We start from the raw sequence: 19,381 nt of genomic DNA on the forward strand, positions 1-19,381 counted from the left end.
TAGTCCCATAAAAAAGGTCAACAAAGATACCCGGAGAATGCAGCTGTGGACCTAAGGAAATGCTATATAAATGCCAGAAAAAGACGGGGACACCAGCTACCACCCCTACCGTTACTCCCCAGCAAGTGGGGACTTTGAACTCCTCGCCTCCCGAGTCAAGACTACCGATCCCCGCGAGGCCGTGGCTTTCGCTGACGTCCTACGTATCATGCCCACTCCGAGCCAGGTACAGCACTATAATCACTCCCGTCAGCGATGTTGGGAGCCTGCGTTCGCGGTGGATGCAGTGGCGAGCTCAAAAGCGGTCGTCTTCTTTCACAGCACCAAGTGTGAGTTGATGTTGGCCGATTCAATCGTTTTACAGTTTGCAGATTTTGCATAACCTCACTCTTCCTACACTCTCACATTCTACTTGTTTCACTACCCAACAATTCAACCACAACTGAAACAACTGACGTGGCTAAGGAATAGGCGCAATTCCAACACCCCATTACCCGTGCCATAAGCGGAAGCTTAGCTGGAACAAGCAACAGCAGCATTTGCCAGACACAATATGCCTTGCCATTCAAGGGATGAAGACGACTACGAGAGGATCATCAACCCTGAAATGACCAGGAGAAATTCAGTGGCTTAAACAGCCAAAGCTATTTTCTGGAAGAGGACTGAGAACAAGCCAGCAAGAATTCAACGCATGACCTCAACCATGAATTCTTGCAAGTATCCTGTGATACCCTCTCCCTCAAGCGATGGCGGAGTCCAATACCCAAGCTCCATCTCGCTCAAACTCGATCTGATGATCGTGAACTGCGGAATATTCTTGGTAAAGCTCTTCGTGTTCATAGACCTTACTTTTGTGCTTACACAGTTTTAGGTCAGATTGCAGAGTACATGGATGTCATGGATTTGAAGTACGGAGTTTTGGCTAGAGCCACACCAATACAGCATTAACACTCAATCTGAACGAAAGGAACCCGTCCACAACCCTCGAGTAAGCTGGAATGGGACGGGCGAAACCAGCAAACACAAGGGACCCATCGTATCATTATCGCTAAGGGTATTAGTGGGGGAAGCATTGCGGTTTCCAATGCTATTTTAGTCGTCCCTTTCGAGAAACTCGTGTGACGAGCTAGGTTCTCTCCAGCCAAGACCGTTCCCAATATCGGCGTGGAAGAGCCTAAGGCCGTTGCAGATGTCGCAGATGGCGCCTGAATTGTCCGAAATCTCTCGAGCGGGCTCCCTGTATGTGAATAACCTCATCTCTAAAATGGCCATTACCAACACTATCCACATCGAGGCCCATGTGGGCAGCGTTGATGGCATCAGTGTCATCTGGAGCCCGAATTCAGCCTACAACCTCTCATCAAACGACAATGACTACAATGTGAGACGGAGTGTATTTGGAGAGTTCCACAGAGAATATGGGTGGGAGTGCACCTACCCAAAAGCAACAGGACGACGGCCCTCTGCACTCTCAACAAAGGTCCGAATACAACTTGAAGTAGTTGGGGCATTTGAGGTACAGTTGCTGCCGTCACCACACCCACTACCTTTTGCTGATGCCCTGCATTCCTCTTCTAGTTATACCAACTCTGTCACTTTCCGCAACCTTTACAGGTGGGATTCCGCTTCGGAGATCGGAACGCGCACTAGTTGCCTCGCCTAATCCATTGGACAAGCACGCCGAGCGATCAGATATGCGATGTGGGGAAACGAACATTTTGCTGTTGCACGGGACAGTAAAATGAAAGGTCTGCTGTTAGCTCACGACAATTCAGCCATCGAGTTCCATCGGCCTAACGACCGGGTTGATCCACAGACGCTTGATCCACAGACGCGTCAATTTCTCAATAGAATCCGGGGATCCCGGAATCCGAGGCAGATCGACGCAATCCGATCCGCATTCTCCGATGGAAGGGAATGGTTCGACTTTCTTTCTCTCGTCACAGGCCCCACCGGCACTGGCAAAACTTCTTTCTCTCTCTCTATATATAGCGAGAATACTCTGGGTACATGAGAAGGTTCCCGAGCTCACGAAATCCGAATCAAAATCCTGCGATCTCTTGAAAGTACCAATGAATCTTGTTGACATAGATGGGATGTCTTCACATTTCTCTTTGTTTATGCAGGGTATATAAACACCCTGCTATTCCATAGTGCATGGATTAGTTTCTGCTTCTTGATTCTCTCCATAAACACCCCCATCCCCATTCTCCGATGATTTCGTTCCGACCTGGATTCTCCCTTCCCCCTTCCTCGCCGAGCTAGGGGCCCGCCTTGCAAACCTCTGCTCGGCCTTCCGCTTGCTGGCGAGGAACCACATCACCGAACACGGCATTCATAATGGCTGCTCGGTATGACTCTTTGTGTTAATGGCCCCTCTTCTAGCTGCTTGCTTGCTAACCCTTTAATTCTTGGTATCAGGGCTCCCGCTGAGCTCACTACCGGCAGTGGCTCCTGACTCACCAGCCGATCCCCGTTGCAGTCAATCTAGACGGCAGTCCCGAAAAGTTTGCAGGATCCTCCATGTCCAAGCACAAGTCCATAGACACGGAAGGTAACGTACACCTCTAGTATGGAGCTATCCAAAGCTTCCACCAGAGCGTGGAGCTGATTGTCGAGGAGGGCATCCAGGGCACTGCCTACCAGGCGGAGTACGAGGAGCGGCTCGCTCGGTTCCCAGAGAAGATTCTTCCTATGGCCTCCCGTCTCTCTCGCTAACGGTCGTTGGAGGTAGGAGGTGGACTTTAGATTTTGGGTGGGGGGGTTATGACTAGCAGATAGCATGATTTTTCGGGGCAGTGAATGCACCTCTGGGCACATCACGGTCGTTGTGATGCCCCTTTTTTTGATTTTTCTTGACGTAGTCTCCCTCCAGTAGCCCTGTAGCCTCTCAATAAATCTGAAGCTAGTAGCCTTAAATTTCAATTTATGAACACAACGCGTAAACAATTCCGTATGTCAATATCTGCCTAGATACAATTTATTCACAGACCTCAAGATGTTGAATCAAAGGTATTGAACGTAGCGATTCCTTCGTCGCAACCCTAGTTCACAAGCTCCCACTCCTCACCGGCGTACTCGACTTTGTAAGCGAGAGTTGGGTCTGCAGTGAAGTTGGGTTTCTCATCCCAATTAGCCCCGAAGTCTCCATTGTAAAAGCTACCAAAACTGAACCGGAAGGAAGTTGCATTGACCGACACAGATTGACCCATCACACCGATGCTGTGGGACCCACTAGAGCTCAGTGCAAGTAGTTGGACATCATCTTTCCTTTCAAGGACACGACGATCATTTTCCGGCGTTGGTGAAGGCTTTCCCGAGTCATCGCGGTTGATTCGGAACTTGGTTGCCTTTCTGGTATCAAGAGTGATGAATCCATTGTTCCCATCTCTAACGGACCAGTACAAGTGGGGTGTTGTCTTGGTGCGAATGTAATAAGCACCACCTGAGACATATTCCACGTTAGATGTTGCGTCATTGGGAATGACCGGCATGGCGCCAGTGGCATGGTTGTTGTCGTATCCGCTGATTCGGGCAGCCATGGTAGTCGCCATGAGGTCCTTCGCATTTGAATCAATGAAGAAGAAAGGGCGAGATTCCGGCGTAGCGGCGGGGAACGTCCAGAACTGAGGGCTGTATCTCACGACATCGCTGAGCGGATTGACAGTGCCAGGAGCTGTGGTCGTGACGCATCGGTTGTAGAATTCGTCTGCATATTGTCTGTTAGGGAAGACGAGAATTTCACGGCCATTGTATTGGTTTCCAGTCCAATTGAGGTAAACGTGGTAAACCATCTGGAGGAAAGATGGTGAGTATTTGTATCGTTTTTGGGATAGGGGTGCTATTCACCTTGCAGTTCTGAGTATGTGAACGAAGTTGGACGTTATTGTTGCTTTATGATCCTTTGAGGGAAGAGATGATGATCGACTGGAGTAATGAATTGGATTGTATCGGAAATAGCAGCTCTTTTATAGATGACTCCCTCGGAGGATTCGGATACTCAAGCACGTTCTAGCCACCTCTAAAAGAAGCGCTGAGTATCCTTCATGCAAGACGCATCAACATACTAGACGTAATTCATGCATCTTTAGATGCACGCGGAGTACTCCGTACGTGACAATGTACGATGCATGATGAGTGAAGGTGAGCTGAACGATGTCGCAAACTGAGCAGAATAACACTTGCATATCCAGCTAGATGTTTCAAGTTAATCAACTGCGCCTCTCTCGTGAGATTTCCGTTCTTTCCGACTAGACATTGTCCTAGATGTGACCGCGCCATGCATCTGATTGAATTTACAATGGTGCAGATACGGTACACCTGTGGGTTCGACAAGTAGTCAATGTGGATTTGGTTAAACCTGGAAGAACCAGATCAGATATGGACAGAAAGTTATCATTGACTAGAAACTAATAGACTGTTTCTGCCTAACTAAAAGAGAATTGATATGACACATAAACTGCACGATCTACGTTAGACCCACCGATGTGGGGGAGCTGAAAAGAGATTGACACATGTGAGTTTGTCTAAATGGGGTCATCCAGGGACCTTGGGCCAGTCAAGTAATGATCGTAGATTAGGTATGTGAATCATGTAGCATTGAGATGCAACTGCGGAGTTCTCCGTGATAAAAGTGCCCAGGTGAGGTCAGTAGATTCAAGACTATGTAATATCGGTTTAACAAGGGAGCTTTCGTGGTTACCGGTCTTTAGTAATACGTAATCCAGAAATATCAGCAGAACTGGTCTTGGGAGCAATATTGTTCGAGCAACAGTAGGATATAGCAGTTACTAATAAGGTAGCTGAGCGGATATGCGAAGCTAAGGCTTACAGTAAGCGCTAAATTGAGATGCGTTATCCCAATTGGGAATACCTGCATAAGTACCCACACCAGCCACGAAACAGGTATCATGTCCATGCCGAGACCTCCGCGGGCGGAGAAGGGTTCCCATCGGTTTAGTATTACAAGCTAGTTCCTCTACGGAGTACGGAGTAGTTTGCTTTGTATTAAATCACCAAATAGTGGACCCTGCATAATGCGATCGCCGATAGGCCGATAGAGTTTTCAGAGGAAATAACGCATAGTAAACCTCGTAAAAATGAGTTCCCAGATGACCCGCCCTCGCTATATTGCAGAGAGGGAGGTGTAGTGGCTGGCTGGGAACAAATGTAACAACCTGAGTTGCTAGGTTGCTAATCCACTATGCAGTACTCCGTACCCGTGGACAGAACACAAATCTAGCGATATGCAAGCTTCAGCGAGGTATCTTTAGGTACACGAGATCGCAGATCGCAGATCGTGACGTATTAGAAGGTTCGTGCCTGGACAATGTATTGTGGCTGAAAAAGTCAATTGCATATAAAATATGAAGTATATAAAGTGTTTGATCGCACATCTAACTATTCTATTTTAGATTAATTTCGTTCATCTTCTTCTATCATGCGAGTCCCAACAGAATCCAGCCTTCCGCTGTTATCTACTCCTCTATTTCAATCAAAGGGATATGAGGCTGCGAGTTATGAAACTCTGGAACGTTCTTATTACCGAGCCAGAGAGATAGGCAGACACCATGGTTAGGTGAAAAATATCAAACTACCAAATCAGGACTAACAACATCATAGGGCTCACGATTAACGATATCCTCTCCCTCACCCCGAAGTTCTGGAAATCCCATATGGATGCAATAATCATCCGGGATATCGTGGCTCATATTCTGTTTTCAATCCAATATAATTTGGTTGCTGGCACGATCGCCCCTTATGCCCTGAAGAGGCCGGACCTACGACCTGTGATCGAGAAAATTCTGAACTTTGATGTCTCGTACGATGCATCCAACAACCCCGTTTTAAGGAACCCTCTCACTAATCATCTTACAGCGCTTGCTTTATGCTCAATGAGGTTGACCATGGCTGTGATGCAAAGAATCTGGAAACCACTGCGACCTTGCAGTCCGATGGCAGTTTTGTCCTCCACAGTCCTACTCCTGGAGCAGCAAAGTAAGCTGAAAATCCAAGATAGCAGAAGGAATATTATACTAACACTTCTAGATTTATGCCACCATCAATGCCCATAGCTGGTATCCCTCGCATCGCCGTCGTTTTCGCACGTCTCATGATTGGAGACGACGATAGAGGGATTCGTCCGTTCATAGTCGGACTCGGGGATGGGAAGGAGATGTGCAAAGGGGTAACGACAACGTGAGTGAGATGGAATATCCAAAAAGAAAATAGTTGAACTCCGACTAACGACATCGTTAGGTTACCCCTCCCATCGCTTGCGGACGAACTCTCGACCACTCCATCACTTCATTCAACCAAGTCCGCCTCCCATCAACGGCCATGCTAGGCAGTCACCGAAAGCCGGACGACATGCGAACTCAATTTTTGATGGCCATCAACCGTCTAGGATTTGGAACACTAGCTTTAAGCTTGTCCACAATACCCGGCCTAAAGTGTGCCGTGCTCATAGCGGGCAAGTACAGCCTCCGTCGAATAGTTCATGGCCCCGAAGGATCTCCAAAGCCGATCATCTCCTTCCGTACTCAGCAGCTGCCCATCTTGCATGCCCTAGCGGAGAGTGCGGTTATGGAACCGTTTGCAAACTGGATCACAGCTAAATTTAGTGATACTTCACTTGACTTTTCTGTTAGACATGGGCTAGCAGTTATCTTCAAGGGAGCCGTTCTGCAATACACCCAGAAGAGCTTTGCAAATCTCGTTGAGCGATGTGGTGCTCAGGGTGTGTTTATCCACAATCAGCTAGTGGAGATGGAGGTAAGCCGACCCAAGAACAACCCAAAAGATCACACAAGAAGTACTGACCGCCCTGTGTAGGCTCTGAATCGTTGTAATGGCATCGCAGAAGGTGAAATTTTGGTCCTTTGCATTCGTAATGTCCCCGCAATTCCAGAATACACATATTATACAGCTAACACAGTATAGGCCTGGCCACTGAAATCCTCCTCGGTCGATACGAAATCCCAAGTGCCATCAAGCCGAATTCGTTAATTGCAAAGCACGAGGAAGGTTACATTGCGGAACTGAAGATGCTCCTGGGGAATATCGAAGAAGGACACCGAAGCGAGGCATACAACAGTCGCATGCTCCCTCACTGTCGGTCTCTGATCCTGGCAATAGGCCATCGCATGGCATATGAGGCAGCGGTGGATAAGGGAGTTGATCCCGACCTGCTCGCTCTGTACGAAGCCGGTGTGGTCAAGACTGACTCTAGTTGGTATGTCGAGAATCTGGGACTCAGTCGAGCAGATCAATTCGAAATGGAGAGCAAGGCAGCCGATGCTCTTGTACCGCAGGTGGGCGAGCTTTTGAATGCACTGGGTACGATGGAACCGTATATCACAGCCCCGATACTTTCAGCGGAGAGATGGGAGACGTTCGTTGCTGGCTGCGAGACTATTGAGGGAGATGCATCCTTTGATATCATCGACAGGGAAGATATGCGGGCCAAACTTTGAGATATTATTCGACACCGAGGGTCTCAGCAACAGTCATTCTCTGTAGCCACAATATTACTATATAGCGCAGAAGCCTATTAGACATCGTGGATGCTGAATTAAGCTTCTCATGGGCCGGGATCGCTATGATTGTTATGAGAGAAGCAAAAAAGGATGATATTTTCTGTCTACCTAAGCGTCCGACTAAGAATACCCAACAATGCCCGATGACAGAGTGTCCCAATGTCCCTGTGGTACCATAACGAAGCAAGAGGTGGGAGCTTGACTCAGAGACTGCCACTTCTGCGGCGACGGCAAGGGCCGGACCGGAGAGATTGGCATTCCCCAATCTCGGATTTGATTATGGTCAAGCCCCATAGACTCAGGGGACTTAGACAAGAGCATCCACCCAAAAAGGGTTCTTGTGGATCTTGAACAGTAAAACCAATCGGTGTTGTTGTTAGTTTCCGAACCACCATTCGGCACCCATTGGGAGGGGTTGGGAAGCCGAGAACGAAGGGGCTGGCCCGACGTAGACCTTCTTGTTCTCGCCTTTGTGGACCTTAACCTCTTGCTGACGTTTCAACCTGTCATTGTCGAGCTTCCAGGACTCCAGAACGATCTCTGGGTTGCTCCGACCTATTCTGATGGAGATTGCAACTTGGATTTCCCGGTTTGACAGGGTAAGCCAATAGCGGACATCTGACATCAACTTTGAAGGGGATTCCGAAAGCCCAGACTCTACTACAACCGACGGCCAATTTTGGCCCGGCTCGCGAGATTATCTTGGGTAAGAACAGCCTGGTTGCCGTTGTAGTTTTGGAATGCAAATTGCAGTCCCATAGCGGTTAGAGCGAAGGTGGTCATGTTGTTAGATCGGGACTTCATTTCTGAATGCACTCTCCCACCATTTTGACGAGTAAGAGGCTAGCCGTTAGATAAAGTGATAGCCGTAGGGAGAGGTTAGGGGCTTCGACTTTGCGGAGCCGTTTTCTACCACGCAATTGGCGGACTTCGACGAGAATCGATTGAATCAGCCTTTTGTCCCAAGCACTTGACATATCTATTGTCACACATGACGATAGGTCAGAAATATTTCATGGTTGTCCTGCGAGATAAGCAGGCGTCTATAAGAATTGGTTAGAACAGAATGCTTGAGAGAATGATCAGATCTGACTTACCAATGAAAGTCACCAGTTTGACCATTCTTTTCATCGTGCATGATCCACGCCACCATCTCTGTGGACTGTTGCCATATCACTGCTTGTAGATATAATTGCTCTAACTCTGCTTGGAGTAGACGTATCGTAGACTGGTGAAGCAACCCCTGGATAAGTTGGGATGAGAGGAGTCTGAGTTGGGGCCTACGTCGAGTGCAGACAGAATGCCGAAATTTTGATCTGAGACTGTATCACAAGGGGAAAAGCACTCACTTGACGGTCAGCAACATAGCATTTTCTGTTGTCAATATTTTTGACGTACGATTAAAGCGAACACAGAGAATTTCCAATCAATTTCGAAACTGGATGGACCAGTTCGCTCGAGTTGGTACTCAAAAAGTCCCAAATCTTGGGGCTATGCCACCCACTAGGGGCACGAGAGGATAGAGGTGGCGTTACCATCGCCAAAAGGAAGCCCAGGGGATTTACTGGGATTTGAATGATATTTTGCAAGGGAGTTGTGAAGGTCGAAGGAGAGAAGTGAGTAAAGTGAGTAAAGTGAGTACGGAGTACATGGGAATGCTTTGGCTCCTTCTTCAGAAGGCTGACAACAGAGGAAGGCACCCAACCAAGTAGAAACAAACATCCGAGACACCAAATATGTACTCTCTAATCATAGTACTTAGCTACCACACCCCCAATGATAGGCTGATCTTTGATTTCACTTTGAACCACACCTCTGTCAACTCCCTCAATCACTCTCGCCTTCACCCACTCGCCAGCAGTGATCCCAAGCGCACTATTGTCAGTTGTCTGATCATACCCCAGACGACGCAACGTCTCACTTACCACAGGCCGCAGTTCGAGGCTATCCTCCGGTCGAACAAAGTACAAAACACCCAGGCGGTCTACGTCCCTCTGATCCGGCGGCGGTGCAACGACGCGATGGATGCTGCTCTTGAGGAACCCATTAGTGAGGAAATGGAGTGAGTCCGCAAGGTTTACTGTGATGCTCTCGGGATACGGCTTGACCCACTTCCACTCGCCCTCGGGTGTGCGAACCTGCAGCGCAGCAACGGGCTGACGGAACAGCAAGGTCATGCTGCCAAAGTCGGTATGGCCCTTGGTCCAAATCCCGCCGGCCTTCTCGTTTTCCTCCTCTGTACGCCTGTGGTACTTCATGTACCGTAGGTGACAGTCGCTTCTCTCGTCGTAGCGATGGACCTTCAGGAAGTAGTCCTCGGGTAGCTCGAGGATGATGGCGAAGAGCGTGAGAAGTTTGCATGCTATCTGGTCATGAATATGGCGTGCGAAGCCCTCGATGATGGGACGATTGTCGTTCACAATGTCCGGCTGCGGAAGCTCAAGGGCTGGGATGAATTTCGGGATGTTGTAGATTTCTGTCTTGTCATAAACACCCGGACTGGTTTCCTAAGTTGAAGGATTAGAGATAATTGATTTCCCGGGTCACAGATTATCGGTTCAACTTACCCGGAGACCCATTGGCTTGTAGCCATTGTAACCACCATTCTCAGTCTCCGCACGAAACTTGAGCTTCTCCTCGATTGGGAGCTTGAAGATCTCCTTGCCAATAGAGAATTGGCGGTCGACATCCTCTTGTGATAGGCCGAAATTGATAATATAGAAGAAACCTAAGGCTTCATAAGTATTCCAAGCGTGCAAAACGGGAGTTGGAATCATGTAGTATTAACCTATATTTTGGATAGCCCCAAAAAGCTGTTTGGCTAACTGCTTTTTACCACCGGGCTCGTCAAACAGAGATAGATCCAAGGTTGCGAGGTCCGCCCAGTCCACTGCATGCAACTCACATGTTAGCGACGGTGTCTCAAATCTCGGCCTCACCAAGATCCTGGATTTTGCAGTAGTGCATGAGTGGAGAATGCGTAAGACCTACGATCAAAAGTAGTCTCGGGGACCTGGCTATAGGTAGGAATATCGGATCCTGCAGGAACTGGGACTGGAGCTGGAGCCGAAGTTGCCATGGCCTATGCAAGATATTGGAAGAAAATACAAGAATGGGAGGTAATCGCAGCAAGTTGTACCAGTATGGTGTGATTATGGAGACAAGGGTGTGCATTGCATTGCATTACATGTGGCAGATGGGGTATATACTCGGTTTTATACCCTGTACTTTTGATCTTCTCGTGTGTACATTTGTATGTATCTATCCAAATCGGGCAAATTGTTGGGATGTGGCGGCCTGGATGCCTGAGCTCTTCCGGGGACTTAGTGCCCCGGGGATGTTGTTGACCACATTGACCTCATCATTTCGTCGATCTCACATCTTGACGCGTGGAACTTTCACCTTTTAACCCCTCTTTCTACCTCTGTTCTAGGAAAGGCACATGAGGTTGGTATACCGCATTCTCCTACTAGCATGAGAAGGAGCCTTTGTGCAACCCCGGCCATTATGCTAGACACAAAACTTGACATTGGTACTGAGATCTCGGGTGGCAGGTTTCTCGGTGATCTAGGACCACCGATTAGAAGGTACCCATACAAGGGAGTAACACAGTTACTACACACTTTGAAGACCGAGAAATGTCGCCAGCAAGAGGATGTTGACGTTAGTGACTGGGTGATCTTCACGAAGGTTAATAGCCAAGCCTTCACTCGCGATTTCCTTAACTCGGAAAGCATGGAGCGACGCTGGAATTCTTATGACTCTCTTGAAAACCTCATCCTCGTCAAGGTGCTAGCTTCCCACCCGCATGAAGCCGCCGCTCGGCAATTTGAAAGACTCTTGTTCCAGTCTCTTCTGCCGATGGGCCTCGACAACTCTCTTCGAACCCTTGGATCCGCCACTTGCATTGCAGAAAACGGCTCCGCTAAACAGCCCGACTGCCAATATTTGCCACGGAGACTCCCTAAAGCTCGAACAGATAAATGGTCCTCGCTTGTGGTAGAATCTGACTTGTCGGAATCGCCTTCTAAGTTAATGTCCGATGCGCGGTTCTGGCTTACGGAATCTAGCGGGGAAGTTCAAATGGTTATCACGATCATGATCGGTCGGAGCACGCCAGAGATCGTCCTGGAGTCGTGGGAACATGACAATGATAGTGCCAAACGCACACAAGTGGTTATAATCGGCAAAGGGGAGAACAATCATCTCTACCTCAGGGGCCAGCCACTTATTATTGGATTCGACAAGCTCTTTCTTCGCCCGCCTAGTACCTCGAAAGAAACGGATATAATATTTGACGACGACATTCTGAAACAAATGGGCACGCTGGTTTGGGTAGAGCAGGAATTCTAACTGTGCATAACTAAACTTGGCTCATGGTGTCTGTTTTGTTTAAACGGCGTCACCAAAAAGACCACTAAGAAGACCACTAAGAAGACCACTAAGAAGACCACTAAGAAGACCACTAAGAAGACTACTAAAACAGACATGACAAGGGCATGTAAGCAGCTAAGTATTCTTGTATACTGCGTACTGCCTAGGTACTAGGTATAAGTCGAGTTAGGGAAAAGGACTAAGGTGGGATGAAGGCCGATTAGACCGATTGTCGTGATCATGAAATTCTAAAAAGGTCCGAGAGTCGAATCAAAACCAACCGACCTGACCGCCACTAAAACCCTCCGACTCCTTACATCCCCCAAATTGGTAGGAACTTCTTGATGCACTTATTTAGATTCAACATTACTCCCTATTTGCGGTACAGTTACTAGCATTTGTACTCGGCTCATCAAGCTTAGAAAATGGGCTCCCTCGACACCCAACCGCCTGCAAGAGCCTCGAGCGACCCCTATTTTGATCTGGGAACATTCAGTCGCAAAGTCAGTACCAACTCCCAGGAAGCCCAGATATGGTTCGACAGAGCCCTTGTCTGGACTTATTGCTTTAACCATGACGAAGCAATCGCCTGTTATAAACAGGCAATCGCCCACGACGAGAACTGCGCCATGGCCTACTGGGGGATATCCTTCTGCTCAGGCTCTAATTACAATAAAACATGGGCGCTGTTCGACGAAAAGAGATCGGGTGAATGCAATCAAGCAGTGTTATATATTTTCTCAAGAAGCGCTGAGGCGGGCAAACAATGCATCAGAGTGGGAGCAAGCGCTCATCAACGCTCTTTCACAACGGTACCCCAACGATGACCCAAGTAGGGATCTTGCCGCATGTAACCGAGCGTACGCCGATGCCATGAGAGAGGTGTATATGAGTTTCGGACGCCAAGATTTCGACATTATCACACTCTTCGCCGACGCATTGATGAATTGTGCTCCGCGAAAGCTATACGACGCCTCCACGGGGCGCCCGATAGCGTCTTCGCCGGTATTCGAAGTGAAAGACCTACTTGATCGGACGTTGAAGATGCCGAAAGTCGAATTGCATCCAGGTCCCGCGCACATGTATATCCACCTGATGGAAATGTCGGCGACTCCCGAGGCTGCCCTGCCGGCAGCAGAGATGATCCGTGAAATGTTTCCAGATACAGGCCATACCTTCCACATGCCTGCCCATATCGATGTTCTCGTGGGTGATTATCGCCGCGCTGTGGAATACAATCTGAAAGCGACCGTCGCAGACGACAAATACTTTCAACAGAATGGCGGCTTGACATTCTACAGCTACTATCGTCTACATGACTATCACTCCCTCATCTATGCTGCGATGCTTGGTGGGAAGTCCAAGGCAGCATTGTCAGCCACGGATCGAATGGAAGCGACTATCACGGAGGAAATTCTTCGGGTCGAAACGCCTGCACTTGCAAACTGGATGGAATTTTTCAAGGCCGTCAGAGTCCATGTTCTGATTCGCTTTGGAATGTGGGAGGAACTCAAGAAGCTCGACACGCTCGAGGATAAAAATCTCTATTGTGTCACGAACGTGATGAGACACTATGGAAAGGCCATCGCGTATGCGGCCACGTCTCAGCTTGAGGAAGCGGACAAAGAACGAGAATCTTTCAAGCTCGCTTCTAAGCTCGTCCCTCCCACACGTCTCGACTTCCCTAACAAAATCACCGACATTCTCAAAGTAGCATCCGCGATGCTCGATGGCGAAATCGGTTATAGAAAAGGCGATTATGACGAGGCATTCTCCAGATTACGGGAAGCGATTACTCTAGAAGACGAGCTGCCTTTCGCAGAGCCATGGGGGTGGATGCTCCCAGCTCGGCATGCATATGCTGCGCTCTCATTGGAACAAGGCAGAGTTGAGCAGGCGGCACAGGCTTATGCTGAGGATTTAGGGCTCTCCCCTACACCGAAACGTGCGCATCAGCACCCAAATAATGTTTGGGCTTTGCATGGATTTCACGAGTGCCTTCAACTGTTGGGTCGTCATGCGGAGGCAAACATTATCAACAAGCAACTTTCCTTGCTCTTGTGGAGGCAGATGTTGAAATCACATCCTCATGCTTTTGTCGGCTTGGGAAATTGCCTTCGTCCTGTGGGAAGTCTGAAGTGAATGGTTGCCAGAGCGTGGAGCCGACGTGCAGAAGCTAGACGAATGAACACTTTGGTTTGGCCAAATTAACAATGCTTTACTGGCTTCTCGCTCATTACATGTAGAGAGGCATAAAATATGGCTCATGCCTACCAAATTAGGCACCAAATATGCGAGGCTTTTATGGGTTTCAGCAACTCCTAAAAAGAATAGATTATAAACACGGGTATGTATTACACAACGGCATCTGCAACTTGCTTGATCATCCCGCTGACCTCATCAACGATACGAAAACAAGGTACCAACTTCCGCGCTACCGGATCGTGCGGGCAGAGATCGAGTGGATCATGATCAACAGCCTCCTCCTTTGTCCGACAACGGCCTTCAGAATCGGGGCAAGCTTCATGGCCCACCATATGGCGATCACGTTGCCGCTGCGCAAACTGTTCACCCAACTCCAAAAGCTTTTCGATATCCATCTGGAGGCCGTGCACGACAAGGTCTCGGAGCTTTTCACCGCTGATTTGTAAATTCAGTTCAGATGGGACGCCAATATAGATGGTTTTGGTCTCGTTGCTGGTATCGAGCTCAGCACAGTGATTATTCAGCCAGCGGATGTACGTTTGATAGCCGGATGTTATTTCGAACATCAGCTGGCCAATAAGGAGCACATTTTGAACGGTCACTCGAGGCGGTTTGGATACATCGTAGCACATAGGACAGATCAGTAGCCTCTCCGTGAGGGACAACCCTGTGCGAAACATCGGGACGATACTGTGTGACACGCTCGCGCGGCTCAATTTCCGGACTAGATCGGAGACCTCTTCGTCGCATTTACAAGACTGTGAGAATGACATGGGAGAGACGTATGTATCCAAGGCTATTGGAGATATCTCAGGGTCTTGCAATCCGTTACGTCGTTCTGTCTGCAATAACTCAATTGGGAAGGGATAAATGTCACCGTTCCCGAGCGTCTCCCAGTGACAGGAATCGAATCCACAGTTCCCGGATAGCTCGTATGGTAATGAGTCGAACTCACCGGCTCCCACTATTGTATTGCCGGCGTCATTCTGAGCAAAGGCCGAGTGAGAAACGACAGCCGATAAATGTGAGGAGCTTGAGGATCCTATTTGGTCGTCTCCGTCCGGCAAATCGAGATCTGGTTCTTCTTGCCGTGCACGCTTTCTCGGCCTTCCAGGGGCTCCTTTGTCTTTGAATTTACAAGGCACTCTTGAGCCTCGGCAGCGAGAGCAACCGCTCTTTTCGCCTGAGCACCTGAGCTTCCGTGCCCCTATTTATCATTAGCCACACATTCAGCGGGACGGAAGAACTGCTCAGCTTACGGCATGTTTCGCAGGAACTTCGCTGTCGAGGATACATACTATGAGTGTGTTAGCTTTATGTAAACGGACATGACCGAGGTCGAAAGCTGACGTGCACCTGGGCAGGTGGAATCGATTGGTCATCCTGCGCTGAGATGGCGTCAACCGAGCTCCGAGCGGGGTACAGAAGGGGCACTTGAGCAACGGCATTCTATGCATCTTTCCCTTGGGAATTAGGATGGGATGTACCAATCGTAGAAAAGAATCAAAACCGAAGTATTGCGTGTCTTTCTGAATACCAATGTTCGAAGCTGTCGTGGCGGATTTTTCCAAAAACCTCCGAGAAAAACCTCCGAGATTCTGTGCAACTCCGCTTCTCTGAGATTTCCATCAACATCTTCTCCATTTTAAATAAACAAGAGATTGTCATCCAAGCATCTGTACAACATGACCAAATATATAACCGCACGCGAGTTGCGCCAGCATTGGGTAAATCACCATGAAATTGCCCTCCTCGACGTCCGCGAAGAAGGTCCCTATTCCGAGGCCCATCCTTTATTCGCACTAAGTGTGCCAGTTTCAGAAATCGAGAAGAAGCTACCTCCACTAGTTCCTCGATTGTCGGCTCCAATTGTTGTCTACGACGATGGTGAGGGTTATGTAGATCGGGCTACTGCCCGGATATTAGCACTGGGGTATCGGGATGTTGCCATTTTGACAGGCGGGCTTTCTGCGTACGCCCTCGTTGGCGAGATCTATCGCGATGTCAATGTACCATCCAAGGCATTTGGCGAGCTCGTTGAATCTATCAACCACACCCCATCCTTATCTGCGCGGGACGTCAAGAATGTTCTGGAGAGAGAGGATGATGTGGTTGTCTTGGATGCCAGACGTTTCGAGGAGTATAATACCATGAGCATTCCCCACGGCCGCAGCTGTCCAGGGGGAGAGCTTTTGTATCGCTTTTTTGAGGCTGTACCATCCCCACAGACCACAGTCGTCGTCAACTGTGCAGGTCGAACACGGAGTATTGTTGGCACCCAATCTCTGATCAATTCTGGAATTCCGAATAAAGTGGTTGCGCTCCGAAATGGGACGATCGGGTGGACATTGGAGGGTTTGGTATTGGAGACAAAAAGGACGGAGCGGGTTCCGAGTCCTTCAGTCGAGGCATCACAGAAGGCACGAAAATACGCTGAATTCTGGGCGAATTACGTCGGCGTCTCTTTGATTGACAGCGACCAGCTCACCCAATTTACCGCGGAGTTTCAAGATCGGACTCTGTACCTGTTAGACGTGAGAGACCCCAAGGAGTACGCTCTCGGACATCCGACCGGCTTCTCCAATGCTCCTGGGGGGTCAATTAGTACAAGCAACCGATGAGTGGGTCGGTGTTCGAGGAGCTCGCATTGTTTTGTACGACACAGATGGCGTGCGAGCGCGCATGACAGCCAGCTGGCTCTTACAACTCGGTTGGGAGGTGTATGTCTTTGAAGAGCGGTCTGGGGTGCCTGATGCACTTCCGTTGCCTAAAGGACCTTCATGGCATCCTTCAAAGGATCGCTCTATCACGATCAATGATCTTCAAAATCTCACAGGAGTGACTGTGGTCGATCTCGCCCGTAGTCCATCCTATCAAAAAGGCCACATCCCAGGCGCATGGTTTGCTTCTGGTCCCGAACTTGCACGAGATTTGGGAGTTCTCGATGGTGATTGCCCTATTGTGCTGACCTCGCCTGATGGCGACGTTGCGGGGATGAATATTGACGAGGCACGCAAGTCAATCTCGCGAGAAGTGCTGTATTTGGTGGGAGGGACAATGGCCTGGGTAGCTGCCGGCCATCCCCTCGAGACAGAGTCACGATGGCTGTCGCAGCCAATCGACGTGTATAAGAGACCGTATGAAGGCACAAGCAACGCTCGCAAGGATATGCAGGGGTATCTTGACTGGGAGTATGGGCTTGTCGCGCAATTGGCGAACGACGGGGTTGCATGTTTCCACGTTGTGCGGGGTCTCGCGTGGGAACCTATCTTAAATACCTAGCTAGGTAGGCACAGGTGAAATTAGGCCAGTAAAATATGTGATTATGTCAGTCCACCCCATAGAAATCTGACGGCCCCGCTTTACCTACCGAGCACGCATGACGCCCCGGAAAAGCTTGGCATTGTTCCATACGTCAGCCATCTTGGTGGCTGCAGCTTGAGAATATTGAAGCAAAAAGGCGAAGAAAAGCTCCATCATCGCTACCAGTATGAGATAAGATTGAGATATGCAGTTTGGAACCTCGATTGCTGTGACCCCTTTTCATCATCAAAGCCACACGCTAAGGCGGAGCAGATCGCTGTCTGCCTTGGCCCACCTGTTCGTATTTCTTAACCATCATGCTCGTCACTGTGAGTCATGCAAGAAATATAAAATGGCCCAGTTACCCCCAACTGACAGCTTTGCACCAAGGAATTTACCTCGTCATTTCCCCGATTTTACAGAATGACAATTTCAACTGCATCCACACCTCCAAACAAGGCGCAACGCCAAGCGTTAGCGGAGGAAACCCGTAGGCTCACTCCGCAAATCATCAGATCTGCAGATGCATCAACACAGGTCATTTACTACCCAACGCAGCTACCACGGCGTGATCCAATTCCAAACGCGAGAGGGCCAAGAATCACCGTCCAGAATAGCGATAGCTTTACGGCCGCCAGAGCCATCCTGGACACTAATCCCACTGCCAAGATTGGGGTCTTGAATATGGCTAGCGAGAAGCACCCTGGAGGAGGATGGCTTCGGGGGGCATTAGCACAGGAAGAGGCGCTATGCTTCCGAAGCACACTGGCTGCGACACTACATAAGCGATTCTATCCTCTCCCGGTGCTTGGTGCAGTCTGGTCTCCGAATGTAGTTGTCTTCAGAGACGAAGTGGCCACAGACGCCCGAATTTACGAGCCCGCAGAAATGTTCACTGTGGGTGTTGTCAGCTTAGCAGCAATGAGGCGACCTCTCTTGACACCAGATAAGCGCAATTTTGGTATGACCCCAAACGAACACACAATGTACGACTAGTTGCTGACACTAGACAGCGCGTCCACAAGACATTCGTACAGTCAGGGACAAAATGAGACAGACTTTACGTGTCCTCGCAGTGAACAATGTCACCCATTGCGTACTTGGCGCAATGGGGTGTGGCGCATTTCAGAACCCTCCATTACAGGTCGCATTGCTTTTCCGTGATGTCTTGGAGGAAGAAGAATTCATGGGCGTGTTTGAAGAAATAACCTTTGCGGTTTTAGATTCTAGGGGCGAAGGAAATTATGCCATATTTAGAGATACCCTGCAGAGTCGTTCGTGACTTGAGAGTCGGTTCATTGAAGATCGGAGACCAGAAGCACCAGGGAAAAGAGGGTTAAGATTGGGCTCTGGAAAATTAACATTTCACTCAAACTCCCTATTATCCATAAGGAACACCTCCTAGTGCGTTTCGTGATTTGGCGGTGAAAAGTCTGATTTGTTATGCTCGCCATAAGGACATCCTCTGAAAAGCGTAGAGAGTACCCGGATTCAATTCATCCGCTAGGGGGAAATGATAACAATAACAGAAAAGGTTTAATATATCACGGCAGCATTCAATCCTATCTTGTGCGTAACATGAGGGATCAGGCACCCGGTGACAGCACCTGTTTGCTATCTAGCAGTAGATATCTAGCTCTCCTCCCTTCCCCCCTCCCTACCCCCCCTCCCTTTTCTCTCTCCCTTTCCGTCTCCCATCCATCAGTCGCATAAGAATATATACACAGTGTTCCTCCTTGTCGCTATCAACTGATTGATAATAAGCACCCTGGTCAAGGGGAAGTGGTATCTGACTCGGCCAGAGTTGGAGAATAAACCAAGGTTCTTGTTTCTGGCCTGGGGGGTATATTATTGTACAGTTATTCCGGTCTGACACAACCTTGGAAGAAATTAAAAGACTGCAGTCTATTAGAAACCCTGGAAGGCGGGCATTTCTTCCACTCTTCCTCTTCCGCTTTTCA

General features: G+C 49.0%; 12 protein-coding genes across 12 annotated transcripts; 7 read left to right on the forward strand and 5 right to left on the reverse strand.

The window, feature by feature from the left end:
* Window positions 1-70: 70 nt before the first annotated feature.
* On the forward strand, window positions 71-1,209 carry N7519_004100 (uncharacterized protein; the record flags this gene model as incomplete). The annotated part of the gene is made up of 2 exons (XM_057290876.1): window positions 71-329; window positions 1,142-1,209. 2 exons carry the CDS (start codon window positions 71-73, stop codon window positions 1,207-1,209), a joined length of 327 nt encoding a protein of 108 aa, XP_057152078.1.
* Window positions 1,210-1,264: 55 nt separating this feature from the next.
* On the forward strand, window positions 1,265-1,663 carry N7519_004101 (uncharacterized protein; the record flags this gene model as incomplete). The annotated part of the gene is made up of 1 exon (XM_057290877.1): window positions 1,265-1,663. One exon carries the CDS (start codon window positions 1,265-1,267, stop codon window positions 1,661-1,663), a length of 399 nt encoding a protein of 132 aa, XP_057152079.1.
* Window positions 1,664-2,487: 824 nt separating this feature from the next.
* N7519_004102 (uncharacterized protein) lies at window positions 2,488-2,784 on the reverse strand (the record flags this gene model as incomplete). Its single annotated transcript, XM_057290878.1, has 1 exon — window positions 2,488-2,784. One exon carries the CDS (start codon window positions 2,782-2,784, stop codon window positions 2,488-2,490), a length of 297 nt encoding a protein of 98 aa, XP_057152080.1.
* Window positions 2,785-3,044: 260 nt separating this feature from the next.
* Window positions 3,045-3,794, reverse strand: N7519_004103 (uncharacterized protein; the record flags this gene model as incomplete). Its single annotated transcript, XM_057290879.1, has 1 exon — window positions 3,045-3,794. One exon carries the CDS (start codon window positions 3,792-3,794, stop codon window positions 3,045-3,047), a length of 750 nt encoding a protein of 249 aa, XP_057152081.1.
* A 1,646-nt stretch (window positions 3,795-5,440) lies between these two features.
* On the forward strand, window positions 5,441-7,475 carry N7519_004104 (uncharacterized protein; the record flags this gene model as incomplete). The annotated part of the gene is made up of 7 exons (XM_057290880.1): window positions 5,441-5,573; window positions 5,623-5,821; window positions 5,878-5,997; window positions 6,049-6,187; window positions 6,259-6,774; window positions 6,835-6,889; window positions 6,943-7,475. The coding sequence occupies 7 exons, from the start codon at window positions 5,441-5,443 to the stop codon at window positions 7,473-7,475; spliced, it is 1,695 nt and encodes a 564-aa protein (XP_057152082.1).
* A 439-nt stretch (window positions 7,476-7,914) lies between these two features.
* On the reverse strand, window positions 7,915-8,321 carry N7519_004105 (uncharacterized protein; the record flags this gene model as incomplete). Its single annotated transcript, XM_057290881.1, has 2 exons — window positions 7,915-8,093; window positions 8,210-8,321. The coding sequence occupies 2 exons, from the start codon at window positions 8,319-8,321 to the stop codon at window positions 7,915-7,917; spliced, it is 291 nt and encodes a 96-aa protein (XP_057152083.1).
* A 962-nt stretch (window positions 8,322-9,283) lies between these two features.
* On the reverse strand, window positions 9,284-10,617 carry N7519_004106 (Oxoglutarate/iron-dependent dioxygenase; the record flags this gene model as incomplete). The annotated part of the gene is made up of 4 exons (XM_057290882.1): window positions 9,284-10,045; window positions 10,106-10,266; window positions 10,327-10,428; window positions 10,530-10,617. The coding sequence occupies 4 exons, from the start codon at window positions 10,615-10,617 to the stop codon at window positions 9,284-9,286; spliced, it is 1,113 nt and encodes a 370-aa protein (XP_057152084.1).
* A 428-nt stretch (window positions 10,618-11,045) lies between these two features.
* On the forward strand, window positions 11,046-11,891 carry N7519_004107 (uncharacterized protein; the record flags this gene model as incomplete). Its single annotated transcript, XM_057290883.1, has 1 exon — window positions 11,046-11,891. One exon carries the CDS (start codon window positions 11,046-11,048, stop codon window positions 11,889-11,891), a length of 846 nt encoding a protein of 281 aa, XP_057152085.1.
* A 446-nt stretch (window positions 11,892-12,337) lies between these two features.
* N7519_004108 (tetratricopeptide repeat protein) lies at window positions 12,338-14,054 on the forward strand (the record flags this gene model as incomplete). The annotated part of the gene is made up of 2 exons (XM_057290884.1): window positions 12,338-12,620; window positions 12,658-14,054. The coding sequence occupies 2 exons, from the start codon at window positions 12,338-12,340 to the stop codon at window positions 14,052-14,054; spliced, it is 1,680 nt and encodes a 559-aa protein (XP_057152086.1).
* A 212-nt stretch (window positions 14,055-14,266) lies between these two features.
* On the reverse strand, window positions 14,267-15,413 carry N7519_004109 (Zn(II)2Cys6 transcription factor domain-containing protein; the record flags this gene model as incomplete). The annotated part of the gene is made up of 2 exons (XM_057290885.1): window positions 14,267-15,324; window positions 15,377-15,413. 2 exons carry the CDS (start codon window positions 15,411-15,413, stop codon window positions 14,267-14,269), a joined length of 1,095 nt encoding a protein of 364 aa, XP_057152087.1.
* A 389-nt stretch (window positions 15,414-15,802) lies between these two features.
* Window positions 15,803-17,399, forward strand: N7519_004110 (uncharacterized protein; the record flags this gene model as incomplete). Its single annotated transcript, XM_057290886.1, has 2 exons — window positions 15,803-16,721; window positions 16,783-17,399. 2 exons carry the CDS (start codon window positions 15,803-15,805, stop codon window positions 17,397-17,399), a joined length of 1,536 nt encoding a protein of 511 aa, XP_057152088.1.
* A 338-nt stretch (window positions 17,400-17,737) lies between these two features.
* On the forward strand, window positions 17,738-18,702 carry N7519_004111 (uncharacterized protein; the record flags this gene model as incomplete). Its single annotated transcript, XM_057290887.1, has 3 exons — window positions 17,738-17,749; window positions 17,799-18,381; window positions 18,434-18,702. 3 exons carry the CDS (start codon window positions 17,738-17,740, stop codon window positions 18,700-18,702), a joined length of 864 nt encoding a protein of 287 aa, XP_057152089.1.
* Between the last annotated feature and the right edge of the window lie 679 nt (window positions 18,703-19,381).

Source organism: Penicillium mononematosum, assembly GCF_028829835.1.
Source record: "Penicillium mononematosum strain IBT 11891 chromosome Unknown utg000002l:1.0-8112719.0:1.0-8118358.0, whole genome shotgun sequence".
NCBI classification, from domain to species: Eukaryota; Fungi; Ascomycota; class Eurotiomycetes; order Eurotiales; family Aspergillaceae; genus Penicillium; species Penicillium mononematosum.